Source organism: Mirounga leonina, unplaced genomic scaffold (assembly GCF_011800145.1).
Source record: "Mirounga leonina isolate KUSES-001 unplaced genomic scaffold, KU_Mleo_1.0 Mir_93, whole genome shotgun sequence".
NCBI classification, from domain to species: Eukaryota; Metazoa; Chordata; class Mammalia; order Carnivora; family Phocidae; genus Mirounga; species Mirounga leonina.
The window spans coordinates 51,820,379-51,836,308 of record NW_023270854.1 but is presented as its reverse complement, the minus strand read 5'-3'; the positions used below and the strand labels follow the sequence as shown (position 1 = coordinate 51,836,308).

General features: G+C 37.3%; 1 protein-coding gene across 3 annotated transcripts in view; it reads right to left on the bottom strand.

The window, feature by feature from the left end:
- The window catches only part of SMCHD1 (structural maintenance of chromosomes flexible hinge domain containing 1), a 141,362-nt gene that overhangs the window by 21,889 nt on the left and 103,543 nt on the right, over window positions 1-15,930 (bottom strand). For all 3 annotated transcript variants that reach the window (XR_004677641.1, XM_034996034.1, XM_034996035.1), the window contains 4 exons: window positions 12,032-12,154; window positions 7,825-8,015; window positions 5,177-5,286; window positions 4,846-4,916 (listed from right to left, as the gene is read on the bottom strand). Coding sequence is in view for 2 of the 3 variants with exons in the window: in XM_034996034.1 (XP_034851925.1) it covers window positions 4,846-4,916; window positions 5,177-5,286; window positions 7,825-8,015; window positions 12,032-12,154 (495 nt within the window). In the remaining variant the exon portion in view is untranslated. The remainder of the gene's footprint in view (window positions 1-4,845; window positions 4,917-5,176; window positions 5,287-7,824; window positions 8,016-12,031; window positions 12,155-15,930) is intronic.

Genomic DNA, 15,930 nt, shown 5'->3' with positions numbered 1-15,930 from the left:
AATGTTACAAGGGGATACCATGAAAGCCTTTTCTCAGAAAAGCTTTAGAAAAGTACTTAACTGGTGGAATTACAAGACTTGATTCTAAACTTAGGAAGCAAAGCAATCAGTATTTGCTACACGAATTATGAGGAACAAATACTGTACCAGCCTTTTGTCACATATACTCTATTACATTCTTATTTATTTTTAAAAGAGATTTATTCATTTATTTTAGAGAGAGTGCGAGAGTGAACGAGGGCGGGGAGGAACCGAGGGAGAGAATCCTCAAGCAGACTCCATGCTGACTGTGGAGCCCGATGTGGGGCTCGATCCCATGAGCCCTGAGATCATGACCTGAGCTGAAATCAAGAGTTGGCAACTTAACTGCCTAAGCCATCCAGGTGCCCCTACATTTCTTTTTTAAAGCTATGGATTGGTGTCTTTTCATCAATTCTAAAAAGTTTTCACCTATTAGATTCTTCAGATACTGCCTTATGATCCTTTTCTCCCTCCACTCTGGCACTTTGATTAGACTTCTATTTTGTATTTGAGATTTTCACATTCTGTCCTTCAGGACTCTTAACCACCTCCTTTTCTTACTTTCCCTCTCTCTGGGCTGCAGTCTGGACAATTGTTCTGATCTACCTTCCAATTCACGAATTCTCTCTTAAGCTATTTAACCTTCCCAGAGAGCATCTTATTTTTTTTTTAATGTATATTTTCTAGTTTTAGAAGCTCTATTTATCTTTTCAAGTAAACTTGCTCTTTTCTAATTTTCAACACTTTTCTTGAATTATATAAACATACTTAAAAATATTTGCTCTTATGTTCAATATGGAAATTATTTTAGGTCTAAGATAATAAAGGTGAATTCTTCCAGAGATAATCTGTGTTTCCTCCAATCACATATCTAAGGACACTACCAGTCTAGGACCATGTGAAACCAAATGTTTACCTTGAAATTTTTCAGACCACCCAAGTACTATGAATGTAGGTTGCAAACAAAGGCCAATTTACTGATACTGATGAATGCTCTAGGAAAAGAGTTTGATTTTTTTTTTCCTTTTCTACCTAGTGCCAACATTCAAGAGAGGTAATTTTCTTGCAGTCTCCAGAGGCACTTGGGAGTTGAAATGGAAATGGCAGGTTTTTTGTTCAACTTACACTAAAGTTTAGCCCTTTAGGGGATCCAGTTTATTGGGAAAGGGATCTTTTATCAGATTCCCCACTCTGGTTAAAGCCCTGGGTTTTATCTCCTACCTTCTGAGCCCTCAAAGAAATGAAAACTGATGATCAATTTCAATTAGTTTGACAACTGTCCTCTAAGCAAAACCTGGCTTTCGTGTTCTACTTACCTCTCTGAGTTCTACCATCACTTAGAAACCTTACCTTTTTGCCAGTTCAAATATTAAGATACATATCATAATGATATATAGCCAGAAATAGCCTTTTAGCTCATCTCTACATGAATTTCCTCTGCGTTGTCTAGTCCATCTCTGTATAACCCTCAGAGCCTAGTACTGTGCCTGATAGTGTGCTGGAGCCAGCATTTACTGGGTCATGAGAGCCAACTCTCCTGAACACCTCATTCAATGGCTGCACATAGGCACTGGAAATCAGCTGTGATGAGGACTTACACCATGGGCAAAAGCTACAAATCAAGGTCCCATCACCCCACTCACCAGAGAGCCAGTTGTTCAACATGAAACAGCATCACTGTGTCTCAGTCAAGTGTCCAAATATTGACTGAACTAAGTAGAATCTTCTAGTTATTATCCAATTTGTTAATTCTATCCTCACTAGTAAGTTTTTCATCTTCTCCTAATAGATTCCATGTTGTCATGACACTTAATGGGTATGGTTTCTACTCCATAATTCAGGACATAGAAATATGCCAGTCACTACCAGAATACAGTAGCTTCTCCATCGACAACTGTTTTCTGGTATCGTATATTACAGCCGTTATTAGGTTCCCACGGAAACATTCATGAAGATGCCAAATACTATTCCTCAATTAGTTGTATAATTTTCAGTAATCTCACTAATTAAGCTCTCCTAAATCAGGGCACATTTATTTCTTCTTAAGTGCCTCCAAAGAAAAACTTCTCTGACAGTTCTAGTTCCACCATAAGTTGGTGTGATTTGGTACCGATCCATTATTTGTTTTGAGCTTGAAGTTTCTCACTTGGAAAGTGAGGATATATTATCTCTAAGGTATCCATGATTCTAGAATACACTATTTATAGATACTGGCTCATATTTTAAACTGGCCTCTGTCTCCTCTTACATAACCGCAAACATTCTTACTAATTTTCAGTTACAGTAATTTGCAAGCCTATAATGTTTTTCAACATGTTTATCACCTGGTAATTCTAAGCTCCTAATACTATACTTATTAAATGTTATACTTGTTGTGTATTAAAGAATTCAAGACCCCTGGATCTCAGATACAAAGAGAACTTTCCTTTACTGAAATTTTACCATATTCCAGGCTCTCTGCTTAATGCTTTATATGTATTATTTTATTCAATCTCTAGAACAGCCCTCTGAAAGGCCCTCCTTCAGAGATTTTTTTTATAAGTAATACAGAAGTGATAACCCTAAGTATATCCAAGAGTATACAACATATTCTTCCAGTTTGTTTAAAGTACATAAAAACTCATATATTTTTAAATTAAAAATTTTATAGGTGACACACAATGTTTCATTAGTTTCTGGTATACAACATAGTGATTCCACATCTCCATAGGTTATACTATGCTCACCACAAGTGTAGCTACTATCCGTCGCCATATATCATTATCATAGTATAATTGACTGTATTTCCTATGCTGTGTCTTTTATTCCCATGATTTATTCATTCCACAACTGCAAGTGTGTATCTCCCACTCTTTTTCACCCATTTTGCCCATCTCCTCCCCACCACAAGCTTATATTTTTTTAAAAGGCATCATCTTATACATAATTTTGCAACTTTTCAACAAAATGTATTTTGTACACCTTCCTTGTTAGGACACGGAAATTTATTATACTCTTTTTAACAGCAACATATACTCTACTGTATAAATTACTATAATGGAGTTGTCCAATCCTAAATGATGGACATTTAAGACTGTTTCCAAAGTTACCCATTATAAATTCTTTTAATACTCTGATATTCTTACAACATATCTTTACACACTTGTGGCAGTGTGTCTGTCACATAAATTATTTCAATACATGGTGATGGTATAGAGATGGCTGCAAATTCTTTGCTCCTTCTCCCATGGGGAAGAGAGAGTCTATTCCCACCTCTCCACGTATTCCTCGGATCTGGAGTGGCCCGACTGACCTATGAAATGTACTTTCCGCGGCTGGGACTTGAGAGACCTGCAGCTTCTGTCTTAACTGCTTGGAACACCCCTTCTTAAAACCCAGATGCCATTTGAAAAAGCCTGAGCAGTTACAAGTAGAGACTCACATGGAGAGATCCAAGACTGTCAGCTTACAGCTCCAACTTAGTGCCTAGCCAGCAGCCATTATCAACTGTCAGTATGAGTGGGAGATAAAGAGTAGGAACTGACTTCAAGGAAATTAATAATAATAAAGGAAATAAGGAAATAAAAATAATTTTGAGGAAATATTTCTAGTCCGGATGTGTGGGGTGATTTTCATCTCCAGCCTGTTCAGTAACCACAATGCTCTTGAAAAAGAAATGGAGAGCCTCAGAACTAAGATAAAACCCACTGCCCAGCCAGTAAAATGATCCTAAGAGTCAAAATGAAGTCAAGGATGTCTCTTTGTTAAGACCTCAGATTTAAGGCACTGCTTCCTAGATTCTCTTAGGCATTATTCACAGCACCCTGGGGAGAGGATGTGTGTGAGAACAGTAACCTCAGAAGACAGTGCCAGACGCAGCTGAATTCCCAACAAGTAACCAGTACCAACCACCAGCTGTGTGAGTGAGGCACTTTGGAGCTCCCACATCCCAAGTGTAACCAGCCAACACTGCAACTAGCTAACATTACTTGGAGACACCCACAGAGACCTGAGAACTAGTATGTTGTTATTGTTTAATGCCAGTAACTTTTGCAGTGTTTGCCAGGTAGCAATGGATAACTGAAACATTTATATTGCAAACTGCCCTTCAAAGGTGTTACGGGTTGAATTTTATCCCTCAAAATTCCTATGTTGAAGTCCTAACCCCTCAGTTCCTCTGAATATGACCTTACTTAAAGATAGTGTCTTTACAGAAGTAATCAAGTTAAAATGAGGTCCTAACGTTAGGCCCTAACCTAACGAGTGGTATCTTTGTAAGAAGGGGACACAAACAGGCATAGATGTGAACAGACACAGGGAGAAGATGACCATCCACAAACCAAGGAGAGAGGCCTGGGATAAATCCTTGCCTCACAGCCCTCATAAAGAATCAACCCTGCCCACACCTTGAATTTGGATTTCAAGCCTCTGGAACTGTGAGGCCATCAATTTCTATTGTTTAAGCTACTTAGTCTCTGGCACTTTGTCACAGCAGCCCTAACAACTAATAAATAAGAGTTACACCAAATTACATTTCCACAACATTATCTGAGAATACTTTTTCCAATACCATTGTCAAGAGTAGATACTGGCCTTGAGTTTTAGACAATTTCAAATCCCAAAAACATGTCTCATTTGAATTTCTTGGCCCATACATTCACATATTGTGCCCAATTTTATATTGCTTATCAATTTGTAGGATTTAAATTGGTTTGACAAGGTTAGCCATCTGAATATTATCATAAAATTATTTCTAATAGGGCTTTTAAACTTTAAAAATATGTTAAACTTTAAAAATACACATTAAAATTAGAGCTACAAATTAAAAAAAATTCAAATACATACCTCTTTTCTATAATGATTGGCAGCATCCAAATTATCCAAAATAATGGTGTCTCCTAACAGCATACCAAATACTAAAAAATTCAATAAATTTTAAAAATTATGACATCTTCTTTGGTCATATTAAAATATTAACACATTACAAAATTTTCTTAGAAAGAATGGTAACGTTAGAATTTTATTTCAACACTTTAACAAGAAAAAAGAGATTAAAATATCAATAAAACTATAACTTATAAAATAAATAAGAACATAAATTTCCATAACCAGTAATTTGTATATCTGGATCATAAGTGTAGCATCTGTATTAAAAAGCCACCATAATTTCCTTTACCTGTTTCACAATGTTCTACATTATCTGGAAATGTTAACAAATCTCGGGCAAAGACTGGATCTCCAATGGGTTTAAAATACAATCTTCCATTTCGGTAATGAGGTAGAGGTCTGAATGAAAAGAAATTTAAAAAATATATTAAAACAAGTATGTATTTTTAATTAAAAAAATATAAAAAACATATGTATATATTGCTTATCATTATTGCGATCATTTAAATCAATTCCCCATCCACAAGTGACACTACTAAATTTCCTTAGAAATGAGAATATTTACTATATAAGAATACCTACTTAGTTTTATCTGTTCTACTAAAATCAATATAAACTAATTGCTGTTGAGTCTGACAAGGGAAAAAGCAGCCTCTAAAGCTGGCCCTAAATGGGGATGCCAATAAAATGACTATCTCATGTGGAGAGTGACCCTAGGATGGACAGGGAAAGAGGCAAGGCCCAAGACAGAGATCCATGTGAGGGAGGTAGATCAGGTACTCTGGCTCTGTGTCCCTTCCCACAGAGTACAGAATGACAACTGAAGCCAGAGACAACAATGGGATTCAAGAGGTGGAGGCTGACTAGTGTGTCAGGACCTCTCCCTTCCACGTGGCAGAGCTTTTCGCACATCTTCTTGAAAGTAGGAGTGCTGGAGGGTAGGGGTGGGTCTAGGAGCTAGGTAACTCAATCCCAGTAAGAGCCACAATACCAGGAACAGAGAGGATAACTAGTTTCCAGTGCAAACATTAGCACTAAATACCAAATCCATACTTTCCCTAAATCAAAGATTTTTAACTTGGTTTTAATGGATTCTGCTGATAAAAGAAGCCCTCCTAAAGGGAAAAATTATTCACACCAAAAGTATTACCCTTAATGAACACAGGAATTATGATCTGACTGGTTTTCCCATGTTGTTTAAAATGGGTACTGAGCAGTAGCAGAGTGGGAGATTTTAGAAGCAGACAGATTCGAGTTCAAATTCTGGTTGTTTCCTCAAACTATTTTTAGATTACAAAATGAAATACATGTTAGTTTAATAATACAGTAGACTCTTTAATATATTAGAGTTCTTATTCTCCTTAAGTCCCTATTCCTACCCAACTGTAAAGCTCTATTTAGGAATCTGAGAAAATTATCAATACTGTTCTACATTTTATCTTTTTTGTTTTGTTACTATTTCCTTTCAGTCTTTTAAGGTCAAAATCAGACTACACATAAAATATTTCTAAATTTAGATAAAAAATGCCTGATTGGTTTGCATGGTTATTCCCTAAAAATGTTTTAAAAAGTAAATGAGGAATTAAAGAAACCAGATTTATATTAAAATAATAAAACATTCTAACTAGATAGTCTCTTACATTTCAACTTCGCTACTGGCAGTTACAACAGAGACTTTCTCTACCTAAATAATGACTGCTTATCTTCACAGGACATAAACAGGACAAAACACGTACATCTATACACTTACTCCAAATAAAAGAGTTTCATATTTCATCAATGATATTGACATCCTTTCTATTGTAAAAGCCAAAAATTTGCTTTGGGTTTGTACGTGCCTGTGTAACTTATATACAAATAACATTTACTTGGCAAATTAAACATGGCCAGCATATATGAGTAAATACACTGCAATACCCACCTTAATGAAGAATACACATTTGTAACGAAAATAAAAATAATCTAGATAATTTGAGTCACTGCTCAGTTTGTTTTTGGCATCTTTTATAGAAACCATTTTAAAATTAAGCACTTTGTTAACAGAAGACATACAAATGGCTACCAGACACAGGAAAAAATGCTCAACATCACTAGTCATCAGGGAAATACAAATCAAAACCACAATGAGATACCACCTTACAACAGTTAGAATGGCAAAAATTAACAAAACAGGAAACAAATGTCGGCGAGGATGTGGAGAAAGGGGAACCCTCTTACACTGTTGGTGGGAATGCAAGTTGGTACAGCCACTCTGGAAAACAGTATGGAGGTTCCTCAAGATGTTGAAAATAGAATTACCCTATGACCCAGCAATTGTACTACTGGGTACTTATCCCAAAGATACAGATGTAGTGAAAAGAAGGGGCACATGTCCCCCAGTGTTCGTAGCAGCAATGTCCACAATAGCCAAACTGTGGAAGGAGCCGAGATGCCCTTCAACAGATGAATGGATAAAGAAGATGTGGTATATATATACAATGGAATATTAGCCATCAGAAAGGATGAATACACACCATTTGCATTGACGTGGATGGAACTGGAGGGAATTATGCCAAGTGAAATAAGTCAAGCAGAGAAAGACAATTATCATATGGTTTCACTCATACGTGGAACATAAGCAATAGAATGAAAGGGAGGGAAAACTGAATGGGAAGAAATCAGAGAGGGAGACAAACCATGAGAGACTCTGGACTCCGGGAAACAAACTGAGGGTTACAGAAGGGAGGGGGGTGGGGGGACGGGGTAACCAGGTGATGGGTATTAAGAAGGGCACGTGTTGTGATGAGCACTGGGTGCTCTACTAACGAATCACTGAACACTACATCAAGAACTAATGACGTACTATATAGTGGCTAACTGAATGTAATAAAAAATAAATTTTTTAAAAAAAGAAGAAGATATTTCAGAAAAAGTCATTACTCCCACTTTTTTTCTAACCTTTTCCAATCTGGAAGAGTCTTCTTATAAATAGAATCCAGGGGCAACACCTGCTGACGACCTTGAGTTTCATCATAGATACGACGTGCAGCATCAGTGGTCAGGGTGACAACACAGTCCATGTCACTTGCCAGATGCCAAGAAATGACCATTGCAGCTCTATCATCTTCAATTTGTGCCAGGTGTGCAATCTATAAGCCATTTTTAAAAATCAAGTAAAAAACTTTTAAATGTATAAAAATTTGCTATTAAGTATTTTAAAAGCCCACATCTAAACAGCAAAACCTTTTCTGAAATACTCACATGAATTAACAAAAAATTCTCAAGCTACAAAAACTTACTGATTTGAATATTAAATATCTATTCTGCTATTAAATTTTGGAAAAACTCATCTACAAATTAAACTCCTATAAATTTTGGAAATGAGCAAGTAAAAATACTTAGAATGTTATCAGCTAATTGATGATGTACATTTTTCACAGTTGATAGCTCTACTATTGAGATGTCTTAATTGATAAAGTAATCATAAAATACATTTAAATAATATACACATACAATAGATGAAGATTAAGATTCAATTAAAAATATAGTTACATATCATACCTTTCTAAGTAGATATCTTACTCCAATATTATAGTATTTCTTTCAAAAACAAATCTAAACATCACAAATAAGAATCATTTCTTCTGCTTATAAGAACACACTGGAACTTAGGGTAAGTAGCCCCTCTCCTACTTACAAATACTTTAGTCACAAGCATTCTTGCTCAAAATCTAACAAGATTGAAATTTTGAGGCCAATTTCAAAAGCTCATTCACTACACTGGTATAGTCACATCTATCCTTTACTCTTTTTTTTTTTTTCTCATCAAACTTTTGTTTTAATGGGTCTCAAAATTCTGTGACAGATTGTTGGTCAAGTTGTTTCCATTAAAAAGTACTGATTTTAAAAACTATTAACTTAAAACTGCCACACACACACAAAAACAAATGGTCCACAAAACATTCTCCTTTCCTCCTGAACTGTCTATCCTTTATTCTTAACTGACCAGGCTGCAAAAACCTGCCCTAGCGATGAAAATGTGTCACTGTTGGAAACATCACAATGTCTACTCTTGTATTCCAATGCTTTGTTAGTGGAATAAAGATAAGAAGAGAGACAAACAAAGAAACTACTACATGTAAATGAAGATGAAAAACATGTTCCAGGGGCGCCTGGGTGGCTCAGTTGGTTAAGCGACTGCCTTCGGCTCAGGTCATGATCCTGGAGTCCCAGGATCGAGTCCTGCATCGGGCTCCCTGCTCGGCAGGGAGTCTGCTTCTCCCTCTGACCCTCCCCCCTCTCCTGCTCTCTCTCTCTCATTCTCTCTCTCAAATAAATAAATAAAATCTTTAAAAAAAAAAAAAAAGAAAAACATGTTCCAGCAAACAGAGGAAGTATTAGAAGAGGCAAATCAAAGTGAGTGATCTCATTCTACGTGTGACCACAAGTGCTAAGACAGGGATCCCTTTTGTGGTTGTTCACAAGTACTCTAATCTTATAAATGGGGTAATTTTTTAAAAAACATATTTATTTTGAGAGAGAGAGAGAGCGCATGGGGGGAGGAGGTGGAAGGAAAGAGAGAATCCCAAGCAGACTTCCCACTGAGCCCAACATGGGCTCTATCTCACAACCCCCAGATCAAGACCTGAGCTGAAATCAAGAGTCGGATGCCTAACCAACTGAGCCATCCAGGCGGCCCATGGGGTAATTATATCTAAGTAAAGCTATGAGTGGAAGGCTCAACATTACACTTTCTCCTTAAACTTTCAGGTGATACAAAGTATATATACAATATTTTCTTTTCCGAAAGGAGACATGAGCTCAATATTTTTACTTGTGTACCATATACAATGTTCTGTTCATTCAAGCTTTAACTACTTTTTCAGCTTTTTTGAGCCTACCCTAGCCATTTTTCATGGATGTTATGAATTTTTCCTCAGGGATAGGAGATGAATAGCACTTAAACGAAAGAAATACAGATGGAATTTCAAGGTATTTGGAATTAAGGAGGGCAAGACTAAAACATCCAAGTTAACTGAGGTATTCACAATTATAAAAATAAACACAAAACACATTATAAAGTCTAGGTGAAATTCTCCTCTTGTCCCTTCTACATTCCACAATTATTTATTCTAGTTAGAATAAATACCAGGAAGAATTTTTTTAAAGAAGTATCAATGAAGATTAAGCATGATTTGAAGGGAGTGGAAAACTTTCTCTTGATGGTTAGGAGAGGGCTCATATTCTGAGAGGACAGAGGAGAGCCTACATAAAATGAGACTTCAAAGGTTTCCCCCAGATTTTTTAGGTATGAGAAATATTAAAATGGAAGATTTTAAAATATATTTCTTCTGCTAAAATTTATTTTATGCTTTGATAAAATCTTACCTATTAAGAATTTTGTATCAAATAACCATTGAATGTGGAATGTCAGTACCTAAAAGCAGGCTAACTATAGTTATCTATATGCTTAAATCATAGGACTGCTTCTTCTATAAAGACAGCTTCTTTCTGTAAATTCTTTAAATTGGTTCTGAGGAATAACAATTTTAAAAATTATAAATCAGAATCTTGTTTTCCAACTTATAAATTTACACCTTAATTTTTCAATTTTCATATTTGGGGTTTAAATAATAATGCAACATGGTTTCACTATTAAACATGGTTACACACTTTTGGAGTAACCATTACCCTCTATTTTCACTGTGTAGTTGGCTTGTGATGTTAGGAAACCACTTATAAAGAAACTAAAATGGATTTTGGAGTCAGGGAAACCTTGGTTTACATCTAAGTTCTGCCCCTTACTAACTATATATTGACAATTAAGTTCTCTGAATTTCAATATCCTCATGCAAAAACTAGAAACACTATAAAAAACTCATACAGTGGTTGTAAAAGTAGTATGTACACAGGCATAAAGAACAGTGATTTAACAATCAGATTTTGGAATCAGACTGCCTGCGCTTGAGTCTGTGCTCTGCCATTTACCCGCTTGTTATGTAACCTTGAACAAGTTTTTTTAAATCTTTCTGTACCTCAGTTTCAGTTTCCTCAATTTTAAAACAGAGGTAAAAGCAGAAAGGGGAGATGCATATTAAATGGAAAAGTTTAGCAAGTAAAACACATATACATATAATACCACAAATCTTAGTATCATCAAAAACTGAAGGTGCTGAGGACACCTATAAGAAACACTTTCTAGGGTGGCTCAGTTGGTTAAGAGTTTGCCTTCAGCTCAGGTCATGATCCTAGGACTCTGGGATCAAGCCCCGCATTGGGCTCCCTGATCAGCGGGGAGCCTGCTTCTCCCTCTCCCCCTCCCTCTGCTCATGCTTGCTATCTCTATGTCAAGTAGGTAAATAAAATCTTTAAAAAAAAAAAAAAAAAAATAGAGGGGTGCCCGGGTGGCTCAGCCCTTAAGCGTCTGCCTTTGGCTCAGGTCATGATCCCTGGATCCTGGGATCGAGCCCCGCATCAGGCTCCCTGCTCTGCGGGAAGCCTGCTTCTCCCTCTCCCACTCCCCCTGCTTGTGTTCCCTCTTTCGCTGTGTCTCTGTCAAATAAATAAAATCTTTAAAAAATAAAGAAACACTTTCTATAAAATAGAATGTTCAAGACTGAATAATCATAAGATAAAAATGAAAATACATTTCATTTGACAAAAGGGAAGACCAAAGAGGCAAAGAATTAAAGAAGAAAGAATGGCACTCTTTTGGCAGTAAATATGCATGAAGTTTTTTGTTTATCGTTGTTTTTTCTTAAGTTCTAGGAGCTTAAATCCCAGAATTCACTTTCTAACAATATTAGACTCAACAAAATTCTAAACTTTTTCTTTTGTTGTCTCACTGAAGTTTGAGTCACATGGAAAGGTCTTGGCTACCTATTAAGTCATATAACATGAAAGCATCTATAAGCAGATAACAAGCCTTGGACTGAAACATGCTAATTTCTGCGACAGCCCTCAATAGTAAATAAGAATTACGGAATTATGCATTTCAGTTTTAAATTCTGCCAAATCCCTATTATGGTAACGAGAACAAGTAATTTATGGGAAAAAACGAAAAAGTACAAAGAAACTGACACTATTATTATAATGTCACTTTAACACATTTTAAACAAAACAACATAATAAAATGTACTGCCTCTTAATAGGCTTAAACACAAACCTTTCCCAAAACATCTCCACTGCCTTTAGTATAGTTTGGAAGAGTACATGATCTTCTAGGTTTTTTCCTCAGTTCTTCCTGTTCTGATAACTTTCTTTTCAAAAGTGCTTCAATATGTGGCATCTGTAATTTGTAAAGAAAAATTAACTACAAGGCCAATTACTCCTGTACTAGACAGCCATAATGATAGCAGAGAAAAATCAACAATTTGGACAACTCAAGAACATAAAGTTATTAAACAGGCATTACGTTATAGTAATGTAAAGCTTTCACCTCACTGACTTTACCTTGATAGTTAGGAAATACACAACCCACAATAGGACTTCTCTTTGCAACTGAGCTATACACATAAAAAAACGTAAGTTTAAAAAAAATATTGTCTTAGCCTGGTGGTGGGTATTGAGGAGGGCACATTCTGCATGGAGCACTAGGTGTTGTGCACAAACAATGAATCATGGAACACTTCATCTAGAACTGATGATGTAATGTATGGGGATTAACATAAGAATAAAAAAAAAAAGAAAAAAAAATTGTCACTTTCTCTCATTTTCTTTGCCACCACATATACTGGTTATAACTTATGAGGCCCCTTCAATATAGTTCTCAAATTGACATATTATAAATTTCACTTATATTGGGGTCATTACATTAGAAACACAAACTGTAATTTCTTTGAAAAAAGTATTCTATCGGGGGCGGAGAAGAAACTTGGCAGAGAAGTAGGAGACCTGGATTTCGTCTGGTCCCAGGAATTCAGCTGGATAGGGATCAAACCATTCTGAACACCTACAAACTCAACAGGAGATCAAAGAAAAGAACAGCAACAACTCTCTGAACAGAAAAGCAACCACTTTCTGGAAGGTAGGACGTGCGGAGAAGTGAATCCGAGGTGATATTCGGGAGGATAGACAGCGGTGGAGGGGGCCTCTGTCGGCCACTTCTGGCAAGTGATAGAGCAGCGGAGCACAAAATCAGAACTTTTAGAAGTCAGCTCCGCTGAGGGACATCACTCCAGTGGCTAAGCGGAGGGTAGAACCCTCGAGGGACAGTGTGGTCTCAGGAACCTCAGGGTCACAGGAAGACCGGGGGTGCCTGAGTGCGGCAGAGCTCCCAGGTGTCAGAGAGGGCAAGCTGGCTGCAGAGACGGAGCCCAGGTGCGGGTCTCAGCTCGGGGTTGCCATAAACCATGACCCGCGGCACAGTCGGGCCACTGCTCCTCCAGCAGGGACCCAACAAGTGGCAGATCCAGGGAGACTCTCCTTCCTCCCCTGGGAGGAGTGGCGTGGAAGCGCACCGCAGGGATCTGCTGGGTTTGGAGACTCCACGCCGAGTCGGGTGCCAGAGATAGAAATGCTCGGTCATAGGCTAGGTGAGCACGGAGTGCGGCCAGAGACTGGGGAGACAGGAGTGACTGACTGCTTTTCTCTGGGGGCTCACTGAGGAGTGGGGCCCCGAGTTCTCCTCTCCTCCAGGGTGGAGACTGGGAGGCCGTCATTCTCACTCTCGTCCTCCAAAGCTGTACTGAAAGCTTACAGGGAACAAAAGTTCCCGAGAGCAAACCCGAGCACATTACTTAGCCCGGACCAGCAAGGGTGGGGCAATTCCGCCTCCAGCAAAGACATTTGGGAACCATGGCAACAGGCCCCTCCCCCAGAAGATCAGCAAGAACAGCCAGCCAAGACCAAGTTTACCCATCAATGACAACAGCAGAACTCCAGCGCTAGGGAAATACTGCACATAGAATCCATGGCTTTTTTACCATGATTCTTCAGTCTTTCAAAGTTAATTTTTTTTTTGAATTTTTCTTTTTCCCTTTTTCAACCAACATCTTATCAATCCTTTTAAAAAATATTTTTATTTTTCATTTTTAGAGTCATATTCTATCCCTTCATAGTAGTTACCCTTATTTTTGGCATATATATATAAGTTGTTCTCTCTTTAAAATTTTGAGATACACTTTCTTCTAACAGATCAAAATATACCCTAAATCTCTAGTGTGTGGCTTTGCTCTACTCTCCTGCCTGATCACATTTTTTTTTAATCTTCTTTTTTCAAACAACTTATCAATTCCTTTTATAAAATTTTTTATAATTTTCATCTTTACAGTCATATTCCATCCCTTCATATCAACCCTTATTTTTGTACATATGTAAGTTTTTCTTTCTTTAAAATTTTGGGAGGCACTTTCTTCTAACAGACCAAAATACACCCCAAATCTATAGTGTGTGGCATTGATCTATGCACCAGCCTGATCATATTTGATCATATTCTGTTTTTTTTTTTTGTTTTGTTCTGTTTTTGCTTGTTTTTATCTTTTTCTTTTTCTTCTTTTTTTCTTTCTTTCCCTTTCTTTTTCCCCGGCTTCAGGTCTTTTCTGATTTGTTTAGAGTGTATTTTCTGGCACGTTGTTACCCTGTTAGCATTCTGTTCTCTCATTAATCTATTCTCCTCTGCACAAAATGACAAGACGGAAAAAATCACCTCAACAAAAAGAACAAGAGGTAGTACCGACTGCCAGGGACCTACTCAAGGACATTAGTACGATGTCAGATCTAGAGTTCAGAATCATCAATTTAAAGATACTGGATGGGCTTGAAAAAAGCATGGAAGATACTAGAGAAACCCTTTCTGGAGAAATAAAAGAACTAAAATCTAACCAAGTCGAAATAAAAAAGGCTATTAATGAGGTGCAATCAAATATGGGGGCTCTAACTGCTGGGATAAATGAGGCAGAATAAAGAATCAGTGATATAGAAGACCAAATGATGGAAAATAAAGAAGCTGAGAAAAAGAGAGATAAACAACTACTGGATCACGAGGGCAGAATTCGAGAGATAAGCGATACCATAAGACGAAACAACATTAGAATAATTGGGATCCCAGAAGAAGAAGAAAGAGAGAGAGGGGCAGAAGGTAAAATGGAGCAAATTATAGCAGAGAACTTCCCTAATTTGGGGAAGGAAACAGGCATCAAAATCCAGGAAGCACAGAGAACCCCTCTCAAAATCAATAAAAATAGGTCACACCCCGACATCTAATAGTAAAACTTACGAGTCTCATAGACAAAGAGAAAATCCTGAAAGCAGCTCAGGAGAAGAGATATGTAACCTACAAGGATAGAAACATTAGATTGGCAACAGACCTATCCACAGAGACCTGGCAGGCCAGAAAGGACTGGCAAGATATCTTCAGAGCACTAAAAGAGAAAAATATGCAGCCAAGAATACTATATCCAGCTAGACGTCATTGAAAATAGAAGGAGAGATAAAAAGCTTCCAGGACAAACAAAAACTAAAGGAATTTGCAAACACAAAACCAGCCCTACAGGAAATCTTGAAAGGGGTCCTCTAAGCAAAGAGAGAGCCTAAAAGCAACATAGACCAGAAAGGAACACAGACAATATACGGTAACAGTCACCTTACAGGCAATACAATGGCACTAAATTCCTATCTTTCAATAGTTACCCTGAATGTACATGGGCTAAATGCCCCAATCAAAAGACAAAGACTATCAGATTGGATTAAAAAACAGGACCCATCGATATGCCGTCTGCAAGAGACTCATTTTAGACCCAAAGACACCCCCAGATTGAAAGTGAGGGGGTGGAAAACCATTTACCATGCTAATGGACATCAAAAGAAAGCTGGGGTGGCAATCCTTTTATCAGACAAATTAGATTTTAAACCAAAGACTGTAATAAGAGATGAGGAAGGACACTATATCCTACTTAAAGGGTCTATCCTACTAAAAGGGTCTATCCAACAAGAAGATCTAACAATAGTAAATACCTATGCCCCTAACATGGGAGCAGCCAATTAATAACAAAACCCAAGAAACACATTGACAACAATACAATAATAGTGGGGGACTTTAACAACCCCCTCACTGAAATGGACAGA